General features: G+C 41.6%; 1 protein-coding gene across 3 annotated transcripts in view; it reads right to left on the bottom strand.

Moving 5' to 3' along the window:
* Window positions 1-22,836, bottom strand: part of ZNF143 (zinc finger protein 143) — an 84,258-nt gene that overhangs the window by 26,771 nt on the left and 34,651 nt on the right. For all 3 annotated transcript variants that reach the window (XM_032788121.2, XM_032788124.2, XM_075065172.1), the window contains 5 exons: window positions 18,400-18,596; window positions 15,860-15,934; window positions 9,084-9,203; window positions 6,746-6,821; window positions 3,579-3,704 (listed from right to left, as the gene is read on the bottom strand). In XM_032788121.2, coding sequence (XP_032644012.1) covers window positions 3,579-3,704; window positions 6,746-6,821; window positions 9,084-9,203; window positions 15,860-15,934; window positions 18,400-18,596 — 594 coding nt within the window. The remainder of the gene's footprint in view (window positions 1-3,578; window positions 3,705-6,745; window positions 6,822-9,083; window positions 9,204-15,859; window positions 15,935-18,399; window positions 18,597-22,836) is intronic.

Below are 22,836 nucleotides of genomic sequence, written 5' to 3'. Positions count from 1 at the left end.
GAATGGATGCCCATCCATTGAAAGGAGGAGATCATCCATCAATGCCAATAAAGCAGTTTTGGTTCTGTGTCCTGCCCTGAATACAGACTGTGCTGGGTCAGAATGTTAGTTAAATGAGCATGTGCAGCCTTTTGCTAGGTCTTCTCTGAACCTGCTTAAGAATGGGAGGTTTGATGCAGGATGGTAACTGACTAAGACTTAAGTATCCAGAGTGGGTTTCTTCAGGTGTTAGTCAAATTATTGGGTGTTTGAAGGAGCAAGATTCCTTCTTTAAATGAGGCATTGGCTATTTCAGTCAGGAGTGGCACCCATTGTTCACAACTCTCTTTCACAAGCAAAAAGGGCATGAGTGAGAGTCCCAAGTCTTGCGTCGAGTCTCCTTTAGGGTATACAAAATGTCTTCAGTGAATGTACTGAACTCTGGAAATGCAGGTGGGATGTTGGTTGGTGAGTGGAGGCGGAGCAGATCCATGCTGTTTGAGATGGCTTCTCAAAACATCCATAATCTTTTCAGCTAAGTGGCAATCTTTGCAGTGTTTGGTGCTTGGCTCTGTTGCAGGTTGGCATTCAGGACTGATGAAGAGGTTTACCACAATGGATAGCTCTTTGGAGTGAGATTTAGCAGCTTCAACAGAGGTCTTGGCCTGTAAAAGCCACAGCATAGGCTCTGAGGAATTTTTTTTTCATGCTATCTGAATCAGCCTCTGTTTTCCACTATCAGCACTCAAGTTTCCATCCCTTCTCCCTTCATCCAGAACAGAGTGTTAGAAAATCAAGATCTGTACAGGTGATGGGGAGAAGGGGATCAACTGGGGGCCAGCACAGCAGTGGCTGAGACCACTGTGGAATAGCAATGACTCACCAGATCCTCAACTCCTCATTCTGCAGGTGGGGTACTGTTGTCCTTTAGAAGGCTATGGAATTTGTTGGAGTCCATGAGTCTTCATGGTTGAATCAGGGTCACTAGTCTTTCTTGTTGGGTGGGCAATCGAAAGTCTGAGACCACTGCCCTAATGATACAACAATCAGTCCAAAATAGTGGGTAGGTTGTGATGTTCTCTAACCTGACATAGTCTGAAGGTCAGGTCCAGGATGTGACTGGATTTGTCGATGGAACCAGCAATGACCTGTGAACATCTTCGGGAGGGAAGTGAGGAGATGAGTTTTTGGGCTTTTCTATGAGTGGCCTTGTTGAAATCTCCCAGGATGACAAGGCTGGAGTATCTCTCTGTCATCTCCGGCAAAGTATCAGTGAACTTTCTTGTGAACCCTTTAGTCTGCGATGGTCTGTAAGTGAGCATAAAATCTATATTAGCTTTGGCTCTGGTTTCTACTGTGAGATGAATGATTTCAAATGAAGTGGTCTTACCTGAGGCACATCTCTTGCATTTCAGGTTTGCAGAAAAGATGAATGCAGTACTACCTGTCTTCTTGTGCTATCTAGGTCTGTGATACATGGAGAAACCTGGGGAATAAAGTGCACCAACCCTGGGCTTGTGGGTCATCCTTCTCAGTTTTGGTGATGCAGACTATGTCAGGTGCCTCATCACTGATGAGGGCCTGTGTTTTTTGTCGTTACCAGCAGATCTTACACTGATCAATATCAGCTTTAGTTCATAATGCCAATTAGGGTTGAGGGACTCTGGCATTGTCTACAGAAGAGAACTACACTGTGCAACTTGCACTGGTTCAGTGCATCCACATTAGTCATTCTGTTTTGTGTGAATCACTCTACTATCCACAAACAGAACTCACTGCAGCTACTGCTGAGCCTGTGGACTGTTGCATCTATTCATAATTCCTGGCGCAGCATCCAATGTCTGTGGCAGAGGTTCCCAAACTATGGTCCATGGACCATCGATAGACTGTGAAAGACTTGCTGGTGGTCTGTGAAAAGCTGGCTGGTTACATGGGGCTAGCTCAACTCCGTAGTTGCAGATGTTAAATTGCATTAAAATACATAACATTCTTTACTAATACGACTTTTCTATGTATGCAAATGCTGTAATTGTCAAATATATGTGATTCCAAAAATGAGAGGGGGGCAGTCCACCGGACAATTTTTCTATTAAGATGAGGTCCATCCTATTAAAAATTTAGAGAGCCCTAATCTATGGTATCTAAATGTGTATTTGTCTGCACTGTGTAATGACTACATTAATATGGTTCAGTTCTCAACAAAGATTTGCATATGAGCTGGGAGGAGGTGGTGATGAACATTGGTATGCCCTCATACAAATACCACCGTGAAGAATCACAAGTGTCCCCTGGCCCACTAGCAGATTGACTTTGGATCTGGCAGCCCAGGAAGACGGAATGATTTTATTCTTTCAGTAGTTTTTATAATTGTTGTTTGCCTGTGGTTTTGATTCTCTTTTCTGGATCTGAAATACAACTAAGGATTTCCTTCCTGCTCCCTTTTTTTAACCTCTAAAATCCAGAGATGTGAGAGGTCAAGGCCAGGGTCTGGAGGAAGGACGTCCTCCATGTGGTCCAACAAGCTCCCCACTATTCCACCCCATCTACTAAACTGGGGGCTAACTCTTCTCTCTCTCTTCAAGGGTATTTGGTTGGGAGAGGAAGAACAAGGAGGTGCTGGAGCACTATCCTGAGGTATTTAGTGGCATTAGAGATTGAGTAGGGGTTAGGTTGTAATCCTGGCTGTGTATTTTTAAATTTATGTCCCTTTTTAAGATCTCAGGAGTGAAAGTGACTTTCCATAGATGTACGACTGTCAATACAACAATTATTATAGTAAGTGGATACTGTGTGCATATAGTGCTTCCATGGATATAGCTGCTGCTAATAAGGGATTTTTATTCATTTTATTTATCAAGTGATCCACCTCTGCATGGGACACACCAAAAGATTTTATTTTTTACACAATTGAAAAGTTTTTATAAAAAGTATTTTTGCATGATCTTTTTGTGTCCTTCCCTGCCGCTCTGATGGTGTTAGAAAAACAGGAAGAGCCAAGACAAGCTGAGTACCACAGTTCTTGGTCCTGCACACAGCTGGTAGGCAAGATATTTGACAGCTCTGAAATGACAAAACTGTCGCTGGAAGGTGAGTAGCAGCATTGAGAGTTGGCACTGGGAGGAGTAATTGCTCTGCTGCAGCTGCAGTTCTAGTACTTTTTATCCACAGTGGCACTGCAAATGTGTAGACTGACTCAGTCAGTGTAAGATGCAATGGTGATGCACCTGGTTCAAAGATAGTGCAATTGCAATAGCAGTGCGAAGGCTTAAGCACTGTTCCAAAAACAATTGTATGTTGAGATGAGGAGCATTATTATTGTGCTAAAAACTTGCAATGGTGTTTGCAATGCTAAAACACTGTTTTGTCAAGTAGGTTTCAAAGGGGACGTTTTAAGAGCAGTTGTGCGCTAAGGCACGGTATACTTATTCTGATTTCACAAGTACAAGTCACTCAATAAGCGAAGGGTTAAATTCCTTCTAGAGTAGGTCTATCTGAATAGATTTTAATTTAAAACAAAGAACCAGGAAAGCAGAGAGAGAGAGAGAGAGAGAGAGAAAGCGCGCGCGAGAGAGCGTGACCGTTATAAAGACTCCTTGTACCTGTGTGGGTTCTGATATGTTTCTGCAGGTCCCCAGAAGTCTTGAATGACTTGGTGCAGTTCTCCTCTGTACACCGATAGGGCTTCTCTCCAGTATGGGTTCGGACGTGGCTTTTTAATCCATAACCTTGAAGACAATTTTAAAAGTCGAAAAGGGGCAGGGAGGGGCAGCAAACAAAATCTTAGATGTTACAATACTGCAGTAGAAAAATATCTAATACTCAGAATGCATCTGGTCACAAAAACTGTGCTAACCAGTCCAGATAAATCAGTAACAAAAATCAGTTCTTCTATTCATCTCACTCTCCAAACACATCATTGGTCACATAACCAGAGCAACAGAGCACTGCTTGCATTTCAGAAATCCTCTTTCACTTTATTTAAGAAAAAAAAGAGTACTTTTTTTCAAAATTTTCTTTTCCTTACAATGGGACAAATTCTGGTGATTAAACCAAAGTGGTCAAACCTTTGCTCAAACTTCTTTTTTTTTTTTTTTTTTTTTTTTTAAAAAATGAGTCCAGAACAATCTGTGCTCTCTCTCTCTTAGCAGCTACTCTCATCATAATAGTTTCAGACAGAGCCCAATCCTGCTCCTACTGAATTCAGATGCACACGTTTATTTATTGGCTTCTTATTTTACCAATGACTATTCTGAGTTATAAAATTGCACCCATCAGTCAAGCCTCCGGGTGCTATTTCATTTTTAGAAACACATTATGCAATAACCACAGACAATCTCCCTTCAAAGGCAAATGTCAAGAGTAATAATCCTGTGATAAATAATAACACTGAGAAATTTAAGGGTCTGAACCAGAGGCCACTGAATTCAATGGGAAGACTCCCATTCACTTCAATGGGCTTTGGATTAGGCCCTAAATAGACTGCCTTGGGCTGTGCCTTGAAGAGACAACAAAATGGGGGGGTTGGTGAAGTGACAAGGTGGGGGCTAGTTTCTGAGCAGAGGACACTCCACTGAGAGCATCCTCTCTCTAGTCCCCTAGAAAAATGTGGAACCAAAGAACCCAGAAAGAGTTGCTGAAGACAGACTAACTTGCATCTTCCCTGGCCCCATAGCGATATACACATTTCTACTAAGCAGAGGCCATGGATTCTCAGAATGTGCTTCCTGATTTAACTTTACAATGTGCTGCTGCTATATCTCCATAACAGTTGAAGTTTTTAATAAAAAACACTATTTGAAAACATGAAGTGAGTCTACCAAGTTAGCCAATCCCCTAACTTGTTTTCTTTCTTACTTGTACAACACAAACACAGCCTCAGAATCCAACTCAGAAAAGCTACTACTATTTAATCCAGGTCATTTAATCCTTGAAGATGCATTTAAACATCTGCAGGGTTTGCCAGGCTCAACTGTTAAAATAACTGACCAAAAATACGCTTAGACATTAATAGGAAAAAAGGCAATATATTTGTCCTTCTGTCTGTTGCAATGGTATACAGCAGGGGTGGCCAAACTGCGGCTCGCAAGCCACATGTGGCTCTTGCATAGTTAAAGTGTGGCTCACGGAACCCCCCATATTCTCCACCTACCAGACTGGCAGAGAGAGTTCAGGGCTTCTGCCCTGCAGTGGGGTGAGGGGCTTATGCCAGATGATAGGTGGTTGCTGAAAGTGGGGGGACAAAATGTAAAGGTTCCGCCTCCCCAACAGCTTGAGTCACAACCCCCAGGTACACCCACCCTCTTACCCTCAGTGGCCCCTCCTTGCAGCTGCCAGGTGCTAGCTCCACATGGAGAGGCAGCTGCAAACAGCTGGGAGCTGCAGGCACAGGCAGCAGCAAAAGCAGTGGCACTCCCTGCAGTTCCTAGCTGTTTGCTGCTGCCTCTCCCCATGGTCACAGCTCCCAATTTTGCCAGCTCCAGCAGCTGCCATGCAGGGAGGAGGCCCGGCAACACTATGAGACTGAGTGAGGTCAGCAAACCCTAACAAAAATTGGGCAGGAAAATGGGGGGGCACGTGACCCCACGTGCCCTCCCCACACATCACCTCTGGCTTCTGCCCAGCGGGGAGGGGGATCTCAGGGCTTCAGCCCCACAGAGCACATCTGCCAGGGCTTCAGCAGGAGCAGGACTTCAGCCCCAAGCAATGGGAGGCATCTCTCATGGGGCTCAAGGCCTGAAACCCCCTTCCGCAAGGCTAAATCCCTGAGCCAACAGGTGCTACTCATAGGGCTGAAGCCCCGAGTTCTGGCAGGTGCGCCCCAGCTCTCAAACTTCTGAAGACTGTCATTTGCGGCTCAGAGGGTCAGTAAATTTGGCCACCCTTGCACTATAATCTTAAAATTGTTTTACAAACACGGTGCAACTAAATTTATGTGAAGTCACTGAAGTGCGCTTGTTTCTGTGTTGGCCTTTCAGCCCAGTATTGCTTATATTAGTATGCCTACAAAGAAACCGGGCTTTCTATATTACAATGGAAGGAGTTCTTTGTGCAATCTTCTTAATCTTTCAAGTTTCAGGGTTTTTTTTAACCCCATCTCTTTGTTTCTGTATATTACAATCATGCTCAAAAACCAAGAAAAGATTGTTTTGAATCAGCCACCTCTCATTTTACAATCCTCCATATTTTACTTACTCATCTTATCACTTCATTTTACAGGATTAAATTAAATGTCATGCATAAATGGACTAGTCTGTATGAGCTGTAAAGTTCACTTATTTTATGAGAAATGTCACTGCTTGATATGACTGTGAAAAAGAACCAGATCAATAACACCATTTGAAATAGAGTATATCCTATCAAAATTCTTTTCAACTGGGGATCAGAGGCTCACATATCCTTGTCTGCAGCCAGCAAGTTGAGCCTTTTTATTTTCACCTCATTTAACTCATGAAACTTATTCCACATTAATACATTTTTCTGTCTATAGTGTAGAAACTGATAATAGGATGCTAGATTACAAATTTTTTTCTTTTTTCTCTTTGTTTCATTACATTTTTGCTTCAATAACATTCAAAATACTCTTTTCCATAAGCCTCATTCCATTTTTACTAAGCTACATTAACTGAAAACATGCCCACTTCTCATAAATGGACTGAAATCTAGCCTTTTTGCATAGCAGTTTAAATACTGCATTAACAAAAACTCGTCTTATAAGGAGACAGATAGGCACTAGCAAACAGGAGAAAACACTCCCACAAAACATTACCTGTTGCAAATGCTTTGCCACAACCAGGATGTTCACACTGATACGGTCGATCTCCTGTGTGTGACCTTTCATGCACCTGTTAAAACACATCCACCACACTGACAGAATACAATATTTTGCTTTCTTGAATATAAAAACTATTTCATTGTCAAAAATTACATGTTTAGTCTCTCCTCTTAGAAGTCACTGCTTAATAGGTGTTCTTTTATTAAACAGTAATAAAGATTTTTAAAAAATAGGATAATGATGTGTTCTGGAAAAGTAGTAATGTCTCTGTTTTCATGATCTGACTTGATACCCTGATCAGTTTTACTGCAACAGGTGATTTGTCCTATTTTTGTAAACATGCAGAATAGCCAACTGAAAGGGTCACTGAACAGCTGAACTGGCAATATTGACAATAGTCTGGCTGTGTGCATGTCTGTCTCAAGGGTGACACTCCACCCCAACAGGGTTGCCAGGTGTCGCGTTTCGACTGGAATGCGTGGTTGAAAAGGGACCCTGGTGGCTCCAGTCAGCACCGCTCACCAGGCCATTAAAAGTCCGTTCAGCAGCACAGTGGGACTAAGGCAGGCTCCCTGCATGCCTGGACTTTGCGTGTCTCCCGAAAGCAGCTGACATGTCTGGCTCCTAGGCGCAGGGTCAGCCACAGGGGCTCTGTGCGCTGCCCTCACCCCAAATGCCGGCTCTGCAGCTCCCACTGGCCACGCTACCTGGCTACTGCCTCACACCCGCCTGCACCCCAACCCTCTGCCCCAGGTCAAAACCTCCTCCCCTGCCAGAGCCCCCACCCCATACCCCCTCCTGTACCCTAAACCCTTCATCCCCAGCCCCAACCCGGAGCCCACCGCCCCAGGCGGAGCCTGCACTCTCTCCTGCACCCAATACCCTACCCCAGCCCTGAGCCCCCTCCTGCATCCTGAAACCCTCATTTCTGGCCCCACCCCAGAGCCCGCACCCCAGCTGGAGCCCTCACCCCCTTCCGTACCCCAATCTTAGGCCCCAGCCCGGTGAAAATGAGTGAGGATGCAGGAGAGCGAGTGACGGAGGAAGGGAGGATGGAGTGAGCAGGGGGCAGGGCTTAAGCGAAAAGATAGGGGCAGAGCTTCAGGGCAGGGGATGGGGCAAGGGTGTTTGGTTTTGTACGATTAGAAAGTTGGCAACCCTACATTCCAATCTTCCCTCAATCCCTATGAGGCCTCCCAGTGATCCTCCTCCTGCTGCACGAGACATCTAGCCAGGACATCATCACAGGATTAGATTCACATAGAGTGAGAGAATGATTCTAGACTGCACTATCATTGGCAAGGTTGCACCCTCCCCCATCTGCAAGTGACTAACCTAGTACTTCTGTACTTCTCTACATGTTCCGTGTACCAGAGCTAAGCACGGAATTGAGAAAGGGAACCAGGGAGTGAGTAGAAAAACAAGAGCTGTTCCAACTTTTCAACTTTGAATATTTAATCACTCTAAAGAATTAAACATCACAATACAGCAATATGAGAATTCACATGAAAGAGCAGAGCTTCCCATCATATATAAACATGGAAATTAAATTCTAATTGTAGCATCTCTAGGCTACTGCTGATGGTTGCTATCTTGATGGAAAAAGTGACATATTTTTTGATACTTGCAGTATAGGAACCTTACACATCTGCATTCATCCTGCTTTGACAATCAGAAGATTGACAACCTTTACATTCAACCTTTTTTCCTGCTGGTCTTCCCATTTCTCAGCTGCGATGCATTTGTTTAATTCACGTTTTCTGGCAACATTTCCCAAAGTGTGGGATGTATTTTGCTGGCCCACTGATAACAGTCCATTACCTGTGGCACCTTAGAGACTAACAAATTTATTTGGGCATAAGCTTTCGTGGGCTTGGTATCCTACTGTTAACTGAACTCTCAGTAGACTGACCTCACACTTGGTAAGGCAACTCCCATCTTTTCATGTATTTATACCTGTTCCTGTATTTTCCACTCCATGCATCTGATGAAGTGGGTTCTAAACCACAAAAGCTTATGCCCAAACAGATTTGTTAGTCTCTAAAGTGCCACAAGGACTCTTCATTGTTTTTCTGATACAGACTAACACAGCTACCACTCTGAAGTCCATTACCTGTTCAACTTTCTAAAAAGGGTCTCATCTCAGAACACTAAGCATGACAGCTGGAGGAACTGGGACATCTAGACATCCTACTGATGGAGATTTCAGTGTACTCAACGTAGGACAGAAGAATGCTCGTCTCTGACTTCTTGTACGTTTCCATTATTTTTGTCCATGTAATTGTATAACCAAAGAATGCCTGCAATCCACTGACCCTCATTCTGCAATTACCTTAAGATGGTGAGCTGTTGTGTACAATTTTCCACAGCCATCATATTCACAGCGAAAAGCCTTCTCTCCACTTGGCTGAGATTTAGCTGTCACTCTTGTTCCATGTCCTTGTAAGACAATCTAGGATAAAACAAATATGACAACAACATGGAAGTCATTTAAGATGTTTATAACCAATGAGACAAAAATCAGATTTTCAAAATAAGAAATAACAAGAGTTAATTCTAGCTGATATCTTTTGAGTCAGTCCACCCTGCCATTTATTGTGTTTGGTGATTCTTCTCCTGAAGCTTGCCTTCCTTCCAATCTACTCTCCCTAATGTCCCGTAAGATTCATTTCCTTCTCCCATTCTTGTCTTCATGCCTTCTTCAATGAAGCTCCTGCAATTGGAATTTCCTCTCAGACTGGTCTACCAAGCAACTTTATTTCTCTTTATTCAAATCATTCCTTAAAACACACTTCTTCTGTGAAGCTTTTAAATAATAACCCTTCAAATAATTAAAAATAAACAATTTAAAAAAAAAGCATTTCTGGCTTGAAGTTTAGACCTTGAGCCTCTGCACCTGCATATCTGGACTGTGCAATCTATATTTTTGTTAGATTATCAATTCCTAAGGGCAGGAACTGTCTTTTTCTAGGTTTATATGGGCTGAGAATACAACTAGGGCTCAATAAACAATTATTCAAAAGTTAAGAGTAACATTGCACTTCGGTCTGCAAAATTTTGGCCAACAGAATTTTGTGGCGACAGGAGGAAACACAACACAGAAGCTTGTGAAATTAATTTCTTTTCAGCTAATAATTTATAATGACATAAGTGAATAATAATAAAAAAAAACAGTGAAAAGAAAGTTAACGTGAAAAGCGAGTCCAGAAAGAATGTGAATAATCTAGTGGAAGTGAATGAGTTAGGCTATAACACTTGTCCAAACTCATGGGAAGGCTGCTAAAGGAAGTGCTTCTCTGAACACATTCAGATGCTGTGCTTCATACTTTCTACTTGAAAGTGCCTGCTATCTCTAAATTACAATACAATGTATATGCAATTGCAGACACTCATAACTTTTATTTTAAATATTAATCAGTAACAGAAGCAATTCCCAATTTACGTTTTTAAAATACTATATTAAAATATCAGTTCAAGTCAGTCCAGTTAGAATTTACATTTAAAAAAAAAAAAAAAAAAAAAGGTTTACATGACCAAATATTAACTGCTAGGGTTCAGATGTTAAATTATTAGTATTTCAGTGAAAACACTGGATCTAAATATTCCCCGGCAGTATTTGCAACACAAAAGAACAATGCACTGCAGTGGTGAATAAGAACTAGAACATAAAATAGATTTGAAATCCATTATAAACAAAAGCAAAACTAACTAATCTGTTTTCCTTGTCCAATCTGAAAATGCAAAAAGTAAGTAAATCAAGTTAATTGGAAAAAGTAAATTATATTGTTAAAATTATTTCATTTTAATCATGTATGGTATTAATATTAACAAACGCGAGGGAATATTTTTGTTAAATATTATTTTTAAAGGGACACTGTCAGAATAATGTCTAAAATCAGCGTGTCCTTGGGAAAAGTATCACTGAAATACACAGCTGGGTTTAAGTTTCTATTTTCAAAATGCTGCTGATAATGAGCTATTTTATCTTTACCCACATAAAATAAGATTCTGTACATGCAACACAGTTATAAGTAACAGAACACACCTGATATCAAAATTAATCCAATCTTTTGAGCCAATAACTCACTAATTTTATGTACTAAACTTGCTACCATCAGAAAAATAGCTATATAATAACCAACCTAATGGCTCAAAAAGGTGCCTCATTGGACAGCTAATGCCCATGATTCTCTCTTATGTGTCATGTTTTTATTGTTTAGCTGAGGATTTCAATGTATCATTTCTCTAATAAACATGCAGACACCAACCTGAATTTAGATGAAATCACGGCCAAGTGACTAGAAATTTCCTGGGTGCCTTAACCAGAGACACCTCAGAGAGGCCTGATTTTTAGAATGGGTACTCAGCACTTTCTGAAAATCAGGTCTCATTCTGGGTTGGAGTATGCTGCGCCCTGGCTCTCCTCAGCTGCCACATGTTTCTTTGGGAACCAAAGCCAACCTGTGCAAAGTTAGAGCAGACCCCAAGTTGCTCTGTGTTGAGACTGGGGCACAGAATCAATTTTCTTCTTAACATAGTTGCCATTGGGGGCCACAGGTTAGACACCACACCCACAGACTATCTGAAAATGTTGGTGCCAAGAAACTACCTGGCTTAGCACTCACAAAAGTTTACTACTACTAAGTATAACTAAAATTAATAAGGAGACTTTAGAAAGTGAAAAATAAATTGTTTTCAACATTTTGCCTCTCAAGCAAGTTTGCTATTGGAAACCAGTTACTCTGCCACCCTGCTTTGGCCTCCTCCCTGAAGAAATTCTGGTGATGAAATGGGAGAGTATCATTCAGCTGACAGTACACTGCTACTAATGATCAACTAGAGCTGCAGCATACTAATTTGTCCTTGACTGTTGAAACAGAGGCCCCATACCAGCACCCATGAAGTCCTGAACAGTAGAGTTAAGAGTGATAGATAACATGATTTAATCTAGGCTATCTCCACTAAGTTACAGAGTCAAATTTCTTTCTGTGAAGGAATTTTCATACCTTGGGGATAAAATTATTCAAGTTTTGGTCCAAGCTCTCCGACACCATTTTTGCATAGGAGATGTTGGCTTCCAGTGCCGTTGGTATGCAGACAACGTCCAATTCTAAATCTTTATCTTGTTTAACTTGGCTTTCAAAGGAGTTTATAACCAGAATATTTGGAGCACATCATCAAATATTAATTTTCATGGGTGGAGTCAAAAATTTCACTTTGTTAGAAAATTCTTCCATCTAAATCATCTCCTTATTAGATAGGTGAGCAGGAATTACAGGGATGTTCTTTGATGTAGGAAGAATACTTTATTGTTTTTTTTTAATTACTTTTTTTGTTTGTGACCTTTTAAAGTAAAGAAGCAACTCTGTTCTTTTCTTGTCTTATTCTGTTTCTTTACAAAAAGACCCTGTGAAGAGAAAGACCATCAGCCCCACTTATGTTTAAGGCGTCAGAAGTCTGAATCTTTCTCTGGGCCCAGCTTCAGAAATTGCATCCAAGTTTTCCCACTACTTTTAGAACCTCTGAGGGAAGACTTCCCTTTTGGAAAGATTTTTAAACTTTAAGTGGCACTAAGAACTCAATGAAACAGTCTTATTTGCAAAAGGAATAGAAATATTATGCTGCTCCTTAGAGGGCAGATTTGGATCAAGGCCTCCTTTGCTGCTCCCTTGCCCAAATCTATGAGACAAGTGGGGGGCACTTGGTAGAAGAATGAAATGTTGCCAAGAAGATGGAAGAGAGTGTCTGGAGGCATATACCCAGTATGTCTCCCTAAGGAAAAGAACAGCCACTTCATCACCTTTTGTGAGATAACTGGAAGCAGAAAAGCTAGATGTAGAATTGCTTAACCCAGAGGTTCTCAAACTTCATTGCACCGCAACCCTCTTCTGACAACAAAATTTATTACACAACCCTAGGAGTGGGGACCGAAGCCTGATCCTGCCCCAGGTAGGGGGGACAAACTTCAAGCCCCACCACCCCAGGTGGGGGGACCAAAGCTGAAGCCCAAGGGCTACAGCCCCAGGCAGGGGGCCTGTAACCTGAGCCCTATAGGCCAAGGCTGAAGTCCTCAGGCTTCAGCTTTAGCCCTGGAAGGTGGGGCACCATGCTCCTGACTCTGGAGACTTTTAGTAAGCAGCGTCCATTGGTCCCCACACGTGCTGTTCTCTTTGTGATCTGAACTGAGGGCATAAGGCTGGCACCTCTCCAGTTCCCTCTCCTACTACAAATCCAGGAATATCTGCAGCAGAGGGAAAGAAAGGGAGGTAATGGTATACAAATAGGGACTATACATCTCAAAAACCCTCAAGTAACCTTCTTTTCTTCTTTGAATGATGGTCCCTGTACGTATTCCACATGAGAGATGAGAAAGCAGTAGTCAAACTGGAAATGTGTGCAAGGTCACAGAAGTGATGGCTGAGTGTAATATTGTAGTCTCCACAGCTAAATCTGTAGCTAAAGACTGGCCAAAGCGTAATGTCTTGTGAAGGTGTGGAAGGAGCTTCATATAATTGCCCTACAAATCTCTAGTAGAGGTACATCTCTTACAGATAAAGAAGAGATTGCTTGCACTCTGGTGAATGACCCTCACCCTCTCTTGGAGAGGTATGTGAGCTAGTTTCATAGCAAAGGATAATGCAGCCAGCGATCCATTTAGAAAGACTCTGAGAATATATATCTTGACCTCTCTGCTATGGTAACAAAAAGTCTAGGTGTCTTTCTATGTGCTTCTGTAGATAAAAGGCCAGTGCTCGTAGGACAGCTAGAGAATGAAGCCATCTCTCCTCATCAAATACATGCAGTTTTGGAAAAAAAATTGGTAAGGGGATGGTTTGACTCATGTGAAATTCTGAAATTACTTTAGTGATGAATTTCAGGTGGGGGTAGGGGGGAAAAAAAAGGCCTTTTCTTTATGAAAGATAGTATATGGTGGGTCTGCCATGAGTCCTTCCAACTCACTGCTCTTCTGGCTGATGTGATGGCGACTACAAAGGCAACTTTCACTGAGAGATGGGTCATGGTCTATGTGGCTAAAGGTTCAGGAGGAGATTTGGTGAGAGATGAAAGAATGAGGTTGAGGTCCCATTGAGGTCTTGGCTTCACCAATCAGGGGAAGGATCTAAGTCGTCCCTTAAGGAATCTATTTGTCGTGGGATGAGTGAAGATGATACAGTCATTGACAGGAAAATGAAAAGCACTGATTGCTGCTAAATGACCCCATAAGGAGCTAACAGGATAAGTAAAAGCAGCAGAAAATCCTGTGGCACCTTATAGACTAACAGACGTTTTGGAGCGTGAGCTTTCGTGGGTGAATACCCACTTCGTCAGACGCAGGGGGTATTCACCCACGAAAGCTCACGCTCCAAAACGCCTGTTAGTCTATAAGGTGCCACAGGATTCTCTGCTGCTTTTACAGATCCAGACTAACACGGCTACCCCTCTGATACTTAACAGGATAAGTACATATTCTAGAATAGCAAGGATTGCAGTGCTAGGGAATTCTGCACAACTGGTAATTATGCCACAGAAAGGGTTACTTGATGTCTGATATATCAGTTCCAGAGGTTTACTGTCTCTACACACAGAGGAAGGGACATTGTTCCTCCCTGCTTGTTTATGTAGAAGACAGTTAACATACTGTCTGACATTATCTGGATATGTCATGACTGAATGAGTGGGAGGAAAGTGTTGCAGACCCGACAGACTACAGTTAATTCCAATAAACTGATATGCAACCTGGACTCCCGAGGGGTCCAGTTGCCTTGTGCAGTATGATTGTTCATATGACCTCTCTCTTAAGAGGCAAGTATCTGTAACAATACTCACCTCACGTGTAGGTGTGAAGAAAGGAGTCCCCACTTGAACTTTCTCCGGCTTTGTCCACTGGACAAGAGAGGCTAGAACCTTGGATGGAACTGTTAATTGGGACTGATATTGATTTTTTCTGGTGAGTAGATAGACTGAAGCAGAGGGATAAATATCGGAGTTATTTAAGTTCAGTGTCAATGCCGATGCAAAAAACAAGGGATATAAACTAGCCATCAGTAAGTTTAGGCTTGAATTTAGATGAAGGTTTTTAACCAGAGGAGTGAAGTAAAAGCCTTCTAAGGTGAGTAGAAGGGGTAAAAAAATCTAACTGGCTTCAAGACTGAGCTTGATAAATGTATGGAGGTTATAGTATGATGAGACTGCCTACAATAGCATGTAGCTGATCTGCAACTGCTAGTAGCAAATATCTCCAGCTATAGAGAATTCTTTCCCAGGTGTCTGGCTGGTGGGTCTTGCCCACATGCTAAGAGTCTAACAGACCATCATGTTTGGGGTCAGGAAGAAATTTTCCCCCAGGTCAGATTGGCAGAGATCAGGTGGGGGTGGGGGACCTGCCTTCCTCTGCAGCATGGGGCACAGGTCACTTGCAGGTTTAAACTAGTGTAAATAGTGGATGCTCTGTAATGAAGTCTTTAAATCATGATTTGAGGACTTCAGTAACTCAGCCAGAGGTTATGGGTCTGTTACAGGAGTGGATGGGAGAGGTTCTATGGTCTGCAACGTGCAGGAGTTTGGTATAGATCAGGAATTCCCAAACTGTGGACCACAGCCCAAAGCTGGGCTGTGACACTGTCCTAGGTGGCCTGCCATGGGCAGAGTTGAGGGGGCATTGTCTCCCCAAACTGTATACATTGGCGGAGTGGCAGCTGGTGATGGTGATTGAATGTAAATGTTTTTTGAATCCTGTGAATTGTTCTTCTATAAAGGGAGAAATGGAGCCTGCCATCTGCACAGGTCTGGAGTCCAAGAACTCCTGATAGGCAGTCCAAGGATCTGGCTCAGAGCTAAATATTTGGCACATGAGTGCTGGAACAATTTGTATAGTGTGGGTGCTGAGAGCCATTGAAAAAAACTGTAGACCCTGTATATAGTGGAAACCACTTCAAGCCAGGGCATGCTGCAGTACCCCCTGCACACCTAGTTCCAGCCCCAAGATTTGGCATGCTTCCAGCTGTTATGAGGAAGGTGAACACTTGCACTGTAAAGACTGTTGGGCATCGAAGAGACAGAGAAAATAAAAATCCAACAGATCCAATTATATTGTACAGTGTTACATACCTGCATTTTTTTCTCTTGTTCATTTTCACCTATCATTCCTGAGCTACTAACACTTTCATTTCCATCAATAGACACCTGAAAATAATATGAAAGAAAAAAAATAAAATTATTTACCCATTGCTTTTCTTCAGTGAATAATGCAAAACGGAAAGGACTCAGCTTCTGAGGGTGCATACTCATTCATAGCTCTGTTACTCCATCATCTTGAAACAGGGCTACCATACGGTATATTAGCTCTTAAAAAATGTAAAATCCCACTGAAGTCACCCATGTTATAACAAAAGCCTTGTATAACTACCAAAGTGCTGAACTTCTTAAGGTTGTATTAAAATAAGGAGGGAGAGCAAGGACCAAATTTGTCCCTGATTTAACTACAGTGACTTCAAGAGCTAGTTCTGTCACCAATGACTTCAATGAAGTTAAATCAGGGATGAATTTGGTTCTAAATCTTTTTATAAGCAAACAATTTCCATCATTGCTATGTGCATGAAGTTCCTGAAACTATTAGCAAAGGGGACATGATGGCAAATTTAAAACTACAGACCAGATCATGCTCTTACAATGGCCCCTTTGATCTGTTCCAGTGGCACAAACCAGACAGCAAAGGATTCCTCCAATGTGGGAGAATCCACCATAACCATTTCTACACTATCCCCAAAGCTCCTGGCACAGAAGCATACCAGTACATGATCAGAATGCTACAACCCTTGGGGACCAGTGCAGATCTTTCCCTTGCTTAGCTGTGCTAAACACAACTCAGTCTGAGATAGATTTCATTCTAAGAAAGAAACTTTAAGAACAGTTAAACTACCAGTATAATTTAATATTACACACCCACACACAAAAATATGTTAAAAGAACATTAAGGTTGTATTCAAAGTTAGGAAATGCCAGGATTAAGGATGCTTGCTCTACTGTCTCTTTGCCAGTGCAGTAGAAGTACCAATGGTTATCATCCAGGAGCTGGGACACTGGAAGACTGAAAACTTAAGAAAACTGCTGCTCCTACAATTAGTTTGTCCCTCATGTTTTAGTCTTCTGCATAATGTGATGTTTTATCTAAGCAGAATCTCTGAACTGCTATGCTCCATTGCAGCTTCTGTGCATAAATGTCAGCTTTTCATTTTTCTGATTAAAAAGCATCTCTTCAAAGGACCTCCTGCCAAACTCAGTAGCTGTCTAGTTACCTCTCTTTCTTTAGTGCCTCATATCATGCCACCATCATCAATCTATACACTGGATTTTTCCATTTTGCCTCAAAAAAGGATCACCAATACTACACACCTCATCATCACTTTTTCTGAAGAGAGCCATTTTACGCCTCCCCACTTTCAAATGATTGTCCTGTCAATTTTTTTGGGGGGTGGGGTGGGGGTGCGGGGGAAGGGAGAGTAATCTTTTCTTACCTTTTCAATCACCTCTCAAGTCAGCCTGGCTTTCAACCAGTTCATTCTACAATGTGCCCTACTTCATGGGGTCAATGTCTACTTCTGATACTGACAATGGATCCCTCATTCTTCTTATCCTGTTTGAGATCAGTACCATTTTTAATACTATCAATACTCTATCCTTCTTGAGTGCTTTGAGTAAAAAGGTGGTGTCTCAATACTCCCCTTTTTGCTTTGAATCCTACTTTCTATCTACTCTTCCTTCATTTCTGGTGGAGGCTGTTCGCCTTGCCCTCATCCTTAACAGTTAGTTAAATTGATGGTCCATTTCCCCATATAATGACATAGTCAGGGACATTTCACTGGAACCTTCAACTTTGGACAAAACTCTTGTGATGACAACAGCCAGCTCTGCATCTCCTTCAGCTCACTCTCCAATTATCCTATTTCCCATCAAACCGCCTGCCTGGATTCTGACCAATACAGATTACATCTTGATTTCTTGTACCAAATATACTTTGCTCTCTTCCATCTCTGTTATCACTCTGCTTAACTTACCCTCAATGACAGAAAAACTGAATCGTCCTTCATCTCATGCTGTCTCTTCCATTCCATAAATCCCTTGTCTGTAAAGCTGCCTCAACATCATCTCTGGAACTTCAGCAGACTTCATCCTTACCCTGACCCTTCCAACAGCAAGCTCATGACTTTATCTCTTGTCTCAACCACTGCAATTCCCTTTTCTATAGTCCTCCTACATCCAACGCTTTGTAAACTTCGGGGAGTTCCTATTCTCCATTACCTTCACTGGTTTCCAAACCACCTTTTAAATTATTCAAAATCACCCTTATGGTTTTCCATATATTTGCTCTATTATACCCCTCTGATTTTCTATCCACTTACACATTTGCTATCTCACTCTGCACCTTCAGTATTTAACTTTATGATCCCTATCTGCAACTCGAAGTTATATCTTCTATTTGTGAGGTCTTCTCTATTAGAAATTCATCCTTTTCCATCTTCCAAGCTTCTGAATAATTCCTCTAATTAATTCTCATCATATATCTTAGTTTACAAGATCTCTGTGTAAAAATGTATTGTGATGCTATATATTAAAGAAATTATATACAGAGAAAATGTACTATAATGTACCTTGGCTGCATACTGCTCCAAAGCACTGATGGTATCTGGATCAATTGTAGCATCTCCCGTATGCAGGCCTGCTACCGTACCATCAGCTTGAATAGCTAAGATGGTATCTGACTGTGGCATTTGAACAGTATGGTGAATGTAAGCAGTGGTTCCATCTTCCAGCTGGACTGCCTGTAATGCACTCTGGTCATAACTGTCTAAGAAATGATATTAAAAACACTGTTAAGACAGGGAATGAATATCAGAGTCTGCATTTCTCCAATATAAAGGCATCACGTATGTGAAATTATCAATACTAAAATGCTACTGATGAATACAATAGTTTAGAAAATTGCTATCAATACCACAGGCTGAATTTGCTGTAAATGATTACTTACCCCAAAACACTTCTATTTCTGCATTACAGAAATTACAGCATTACAATTAGCCTAGCTCTTACTTACGAAGTGTTGCACCATACACTTTGAAATTTCTACCCTCTAGTGATCAATTAATTGCTGACACTGTCTGTTTTAGGATTTGTATACCAGCTTCCTGTACACTAAAGAACACAAGCATCCTTTCAACGGCTAGAGCAATGTTTTGCCATTACTTTAAAATTACATAAAGGTTTAAACACTTTGCATGTGGCATTGTTTACAGAAACGAGTACTCTGTGGGAAACTAATAAGCAACCACAACAATAATTTCAATATTAAGCTCATATAAAGATGTAGGGCTTGAAATATTTACCCAACATCTACTAGCCTGAGAAGTAAGGGCCGGTCTACACTACGGGGTAAAATCGATTTTAGATACGCAATTTCAGCTATGTGAATAACGTAGCTGAAGTCGAATATCTAAAATCGATTTACTCACCTGTCCTCACCGCGCGGGATCGATGTCCGCGGCTCGCCATGTCGATTCCGGAACTCCGTTGGGGTTGGTGGAGTTCCGGAATCGATATAAGCGCGCTCAGGGATCGATATATCCCATCTAGATTAGACGCGATATATCGATCCCCGAGCAATCGATTTTAACGCGCCGATACGGCGTGTAGTCTAGACGTGGCCTAAGTCTTCCAATCAGGTGCAAATACCTGTGCTGTCACTTCGCTCAAAGCCATTGTAACACACAGTTCCACTGGGGATTCACTACACTGTTTAGTCAGCAACTCTTGTTTGGCCTGACATACTCATTACACCTAACATTGCTGTGATGATATATACCCGAACAACATCATGTAATACATCATTGGAAAACTAATAACTCACTGATTATTAATATTCTTGTGTGATGTAAAGAGTTATAAATGTGTGCTAGAATTATGTTCTTAAATGGCATTCAGCAACCAATGAATAATCACTATCTACCTTAGACAAAGGAATGTGTATTTGCTTATCTGACCAGCCTGGTCGCCAGGCAGAGACAATGAAGGCACATTTATATAAAAGATTAAAAAAAGCCATTAAACTAACGAGTGTGGGAGAAAGCCTCTTAACTATAAAGACAGCAGGGTCTGAACCTCAAATATAAGCAGTTGAATCAGCTGATTGTCTACAATATTACTGTATTATAAAAATGTATTGAGTAAGAGGTTTTATGAAAGCCTGTGACACACTAGTGATTAATATCAATGTAAAAGGTATGCATTAACGCTATATAATGAACTATAGATATGCAACGTTGCACCCCATAACACTTTATAGAAATATGTATATGAGTGTAAATATGACATAACTGGAATATGTTTTATGCTAGATATGCTATGTAACATATCTCTGCAAAGGTTATGATCTACTGGATATATTCATCCTATTTATATGCATGTATCATTTTTGTATTCAAAGTTAAGTACATAGCCAATAGTCACGTTTGATTTTAAGTAGCCTCAGTGAAGCAGCTGGTCAGCTTCTTGAGAAAAGACTATTCTCAGTAAGTGCCCAACCAAGAAACACTTAAGCTAACAATGAACTCTGACTGACGTCAATCCACATCTGAGCTTTCCTGGGAATGTGACATTGGCCTGTAAAATTCTGAGTAATGCATGGACATGTGACTTGCCCATGTGACTCCTAAACTCCATCTTGCAGCTGGATTCTGCATAGGAGAGGAGAAGGGGTTTCCACCGACAAGAAAAAGTCTATTTAAGCCCCTGAAAACCCCTCCATTTTGTCTTCAGCTGGCTCAAGAGATAACCTCCCCACCCCAAAGGATACCTGAAAGAAACTGGAACGAAGGACAGTAACTACAGGGATGTGAGTGTTTGCTGGACCCAGACTAGAAGGAGGCTAGTCTGTAAAAGAGGCTTATTGGAACATCTCTGAGGGTGAGATTTACCTGCATTTAGTTTTTTTACTGTATTAGGCTTAGACTTGTGTGTTTTATCTTATTTCGCTTGGTAATTCACTTTGTTCTGTCTGTTATTACTTAGAACCACTTAAATCCTACTTTTTGTTTTTAATAAAATCACTTTTTACTTATTAATTAACCCAGAGTAAGTATTAATACGGGGGGGGGGGACAGGGAGAGGGAGAACAGCTGTGCATCTCTCTCTATCAGTATTATAGAGGGCGAACAATTTATGAGCTTATCCTGTATCAGCTTTATACAGGGTAAAACGGATTTATTTGGGGTTTGGACCCCATTGGGAGCTGAGTACCTGAGTGTTGGAGACAGGAACACTTCTTATGCTGTTTTCAGTTAAGCCTGCAGCTTGTAGGGGACGTGGTTCAAATCTGAATCTGTGTTTGCAGCAAGCAAGCATGTCCGGCTCAGACAAGGTGAGGTACTGAAGTCCCAAGCTCCCAGGGAAAACAGGCTCAGATGTAGTCACAGCACATCAGGTGGCAGTCCCAAGGGGGTTTCTGTGACCCAACCTGTCACAAGATACTCTCTGTTCTTATGCTTTAAAGTCTGTGACCACACACAGGGAGAAACAGGTTTTCTCCCAGACAGGAAGGAAGGCAACTACCTACTTGTCTCCAATGTAAATTAAGCAGTGTGGAATAAAAACAACGGAAACCCAATTTCCATATAAATCAGCAGGGGGAGGGAGACTGCACCCCTGGAAAGCCTCCCTGCTTTGTGAAGCAGGGCCAATGAAATTTGGGAAGATAGCATGGTGTCTAAAACCCAGCAGAACTTACTTTCCAAAAAGAATACATTTCAAAGGTTTACTGGACTATAAAAGGAAAGGGGGAAAAGAACCCCATAGCGGTCCATCACTTGGCAGATTCAAGGTGCCTGAGCTCTTGATATCAGAGAATCCTGAGTCCTTCAACCAAGAGGGTTGAAGTCTCGGAACTGAATATTGGTGACAAACCTGCTTAGGCAAGGATTAAAAGTTAACTTTAGCAAGTACCAGTCTCTGAAGTGTATTTTTACTTTTATTTGTTTGTAACCATTTCGGTCTTTATTCCTTATACTTGATATCACTTAAACCTATGACTTTTTTGTTTAATAAGCTTGTTTGACTTTTACTTTAAATCCATTCTATGCTGTGACTGAAATAAGAGAGTTTGTCAAAATGCAGTGAAATTAATGAACGGCTGTTTATTCTCTCTTTGTAGCAGCAAAAAACTTAACTTCTGTGAGTGTTCCGGAAGACAGCTGGACACTGCAGGGAGACGTCTCAGGGAAATTCAGGAGCTGGGGTTCACTGTTACTTGTAAGGCAAAATTTGGATTGGTAGAGTCCTGAGGAGTTTGCTGGCAAAGCAGACAAGCTGGTATGGCAGGGGAATTGTCACACAGCTTAGCAGTAGCAAAACTCTCACTTGCTGAGGCTTAGAAGGTAACTCAGTGACTCACAAGTCTGGGAGCCTCAGCAGATTATCACACAGGGAGATGGTTTTGGGTAAATTAAGGACTGGGAGGGTGTTTGGGTCACTGCAAAAATAACTGGGTGGTGGAAGCCAGGGTCTGACCTGGATGCTTGTAAGGCTGGCTATTGGTGTCAGGGCTGTGAGCCATAGGAGCATAGCACTGAAAGCACACAGAGTTGCAGGGCAGGTTGTGTCACTACCCCTCAATGGTCTGAGTTAAAATGTCACACCCACACTGCAATTTAAAGGTATAAAAGAACGGTATATTATGTATGATATGTAAATCACACAGATAACTAACTTTCACAGATTCAGGGTTTTTAGTAGCAAAGTGAAACTAGCAAGACTCTGGTAAATTTCCACTCTGGTGTATCTTGGGAAAGCCATAAGTAATAGCAGATCTTTTTATGTGCACACTCAAGAAGCCAGCAAAACATCAGTTTATACTTAGTCCATATTTTTTTCTTCACAACCATAAGATCTAGAAATAGTCACTCTCCTGTGTCAGATTTGGAAAGTATTCTGATGCAGGAAGGAATGACTTCTAATGTGATAATGAAGGAGAGGGAAAATTTTACATTGTCCAAGTCCTTTGGTGAAGTACACCAGTACTGGTACGACATTATTTTTCC

Source organism: Chelonoidis abingdonii, chromosome 4 (genome assembly GCF_003597395.2).
Source record: "Chelonoidis abingdonii isolate Lonesome George chromosome 4, CheloAbing_2.0, whole genome shotgun sequence".
Taxonomy (NCBI): Eukaryota; Metazoa; Chordata; order Testudines; family Testudinidae; genus Chelonoidis; species Chelonoidis abingdonii.
Note: the sequence above shows the minus strand (reverse complement) of the source record. Positions and strands in the feature narration are given on the sequence as shown.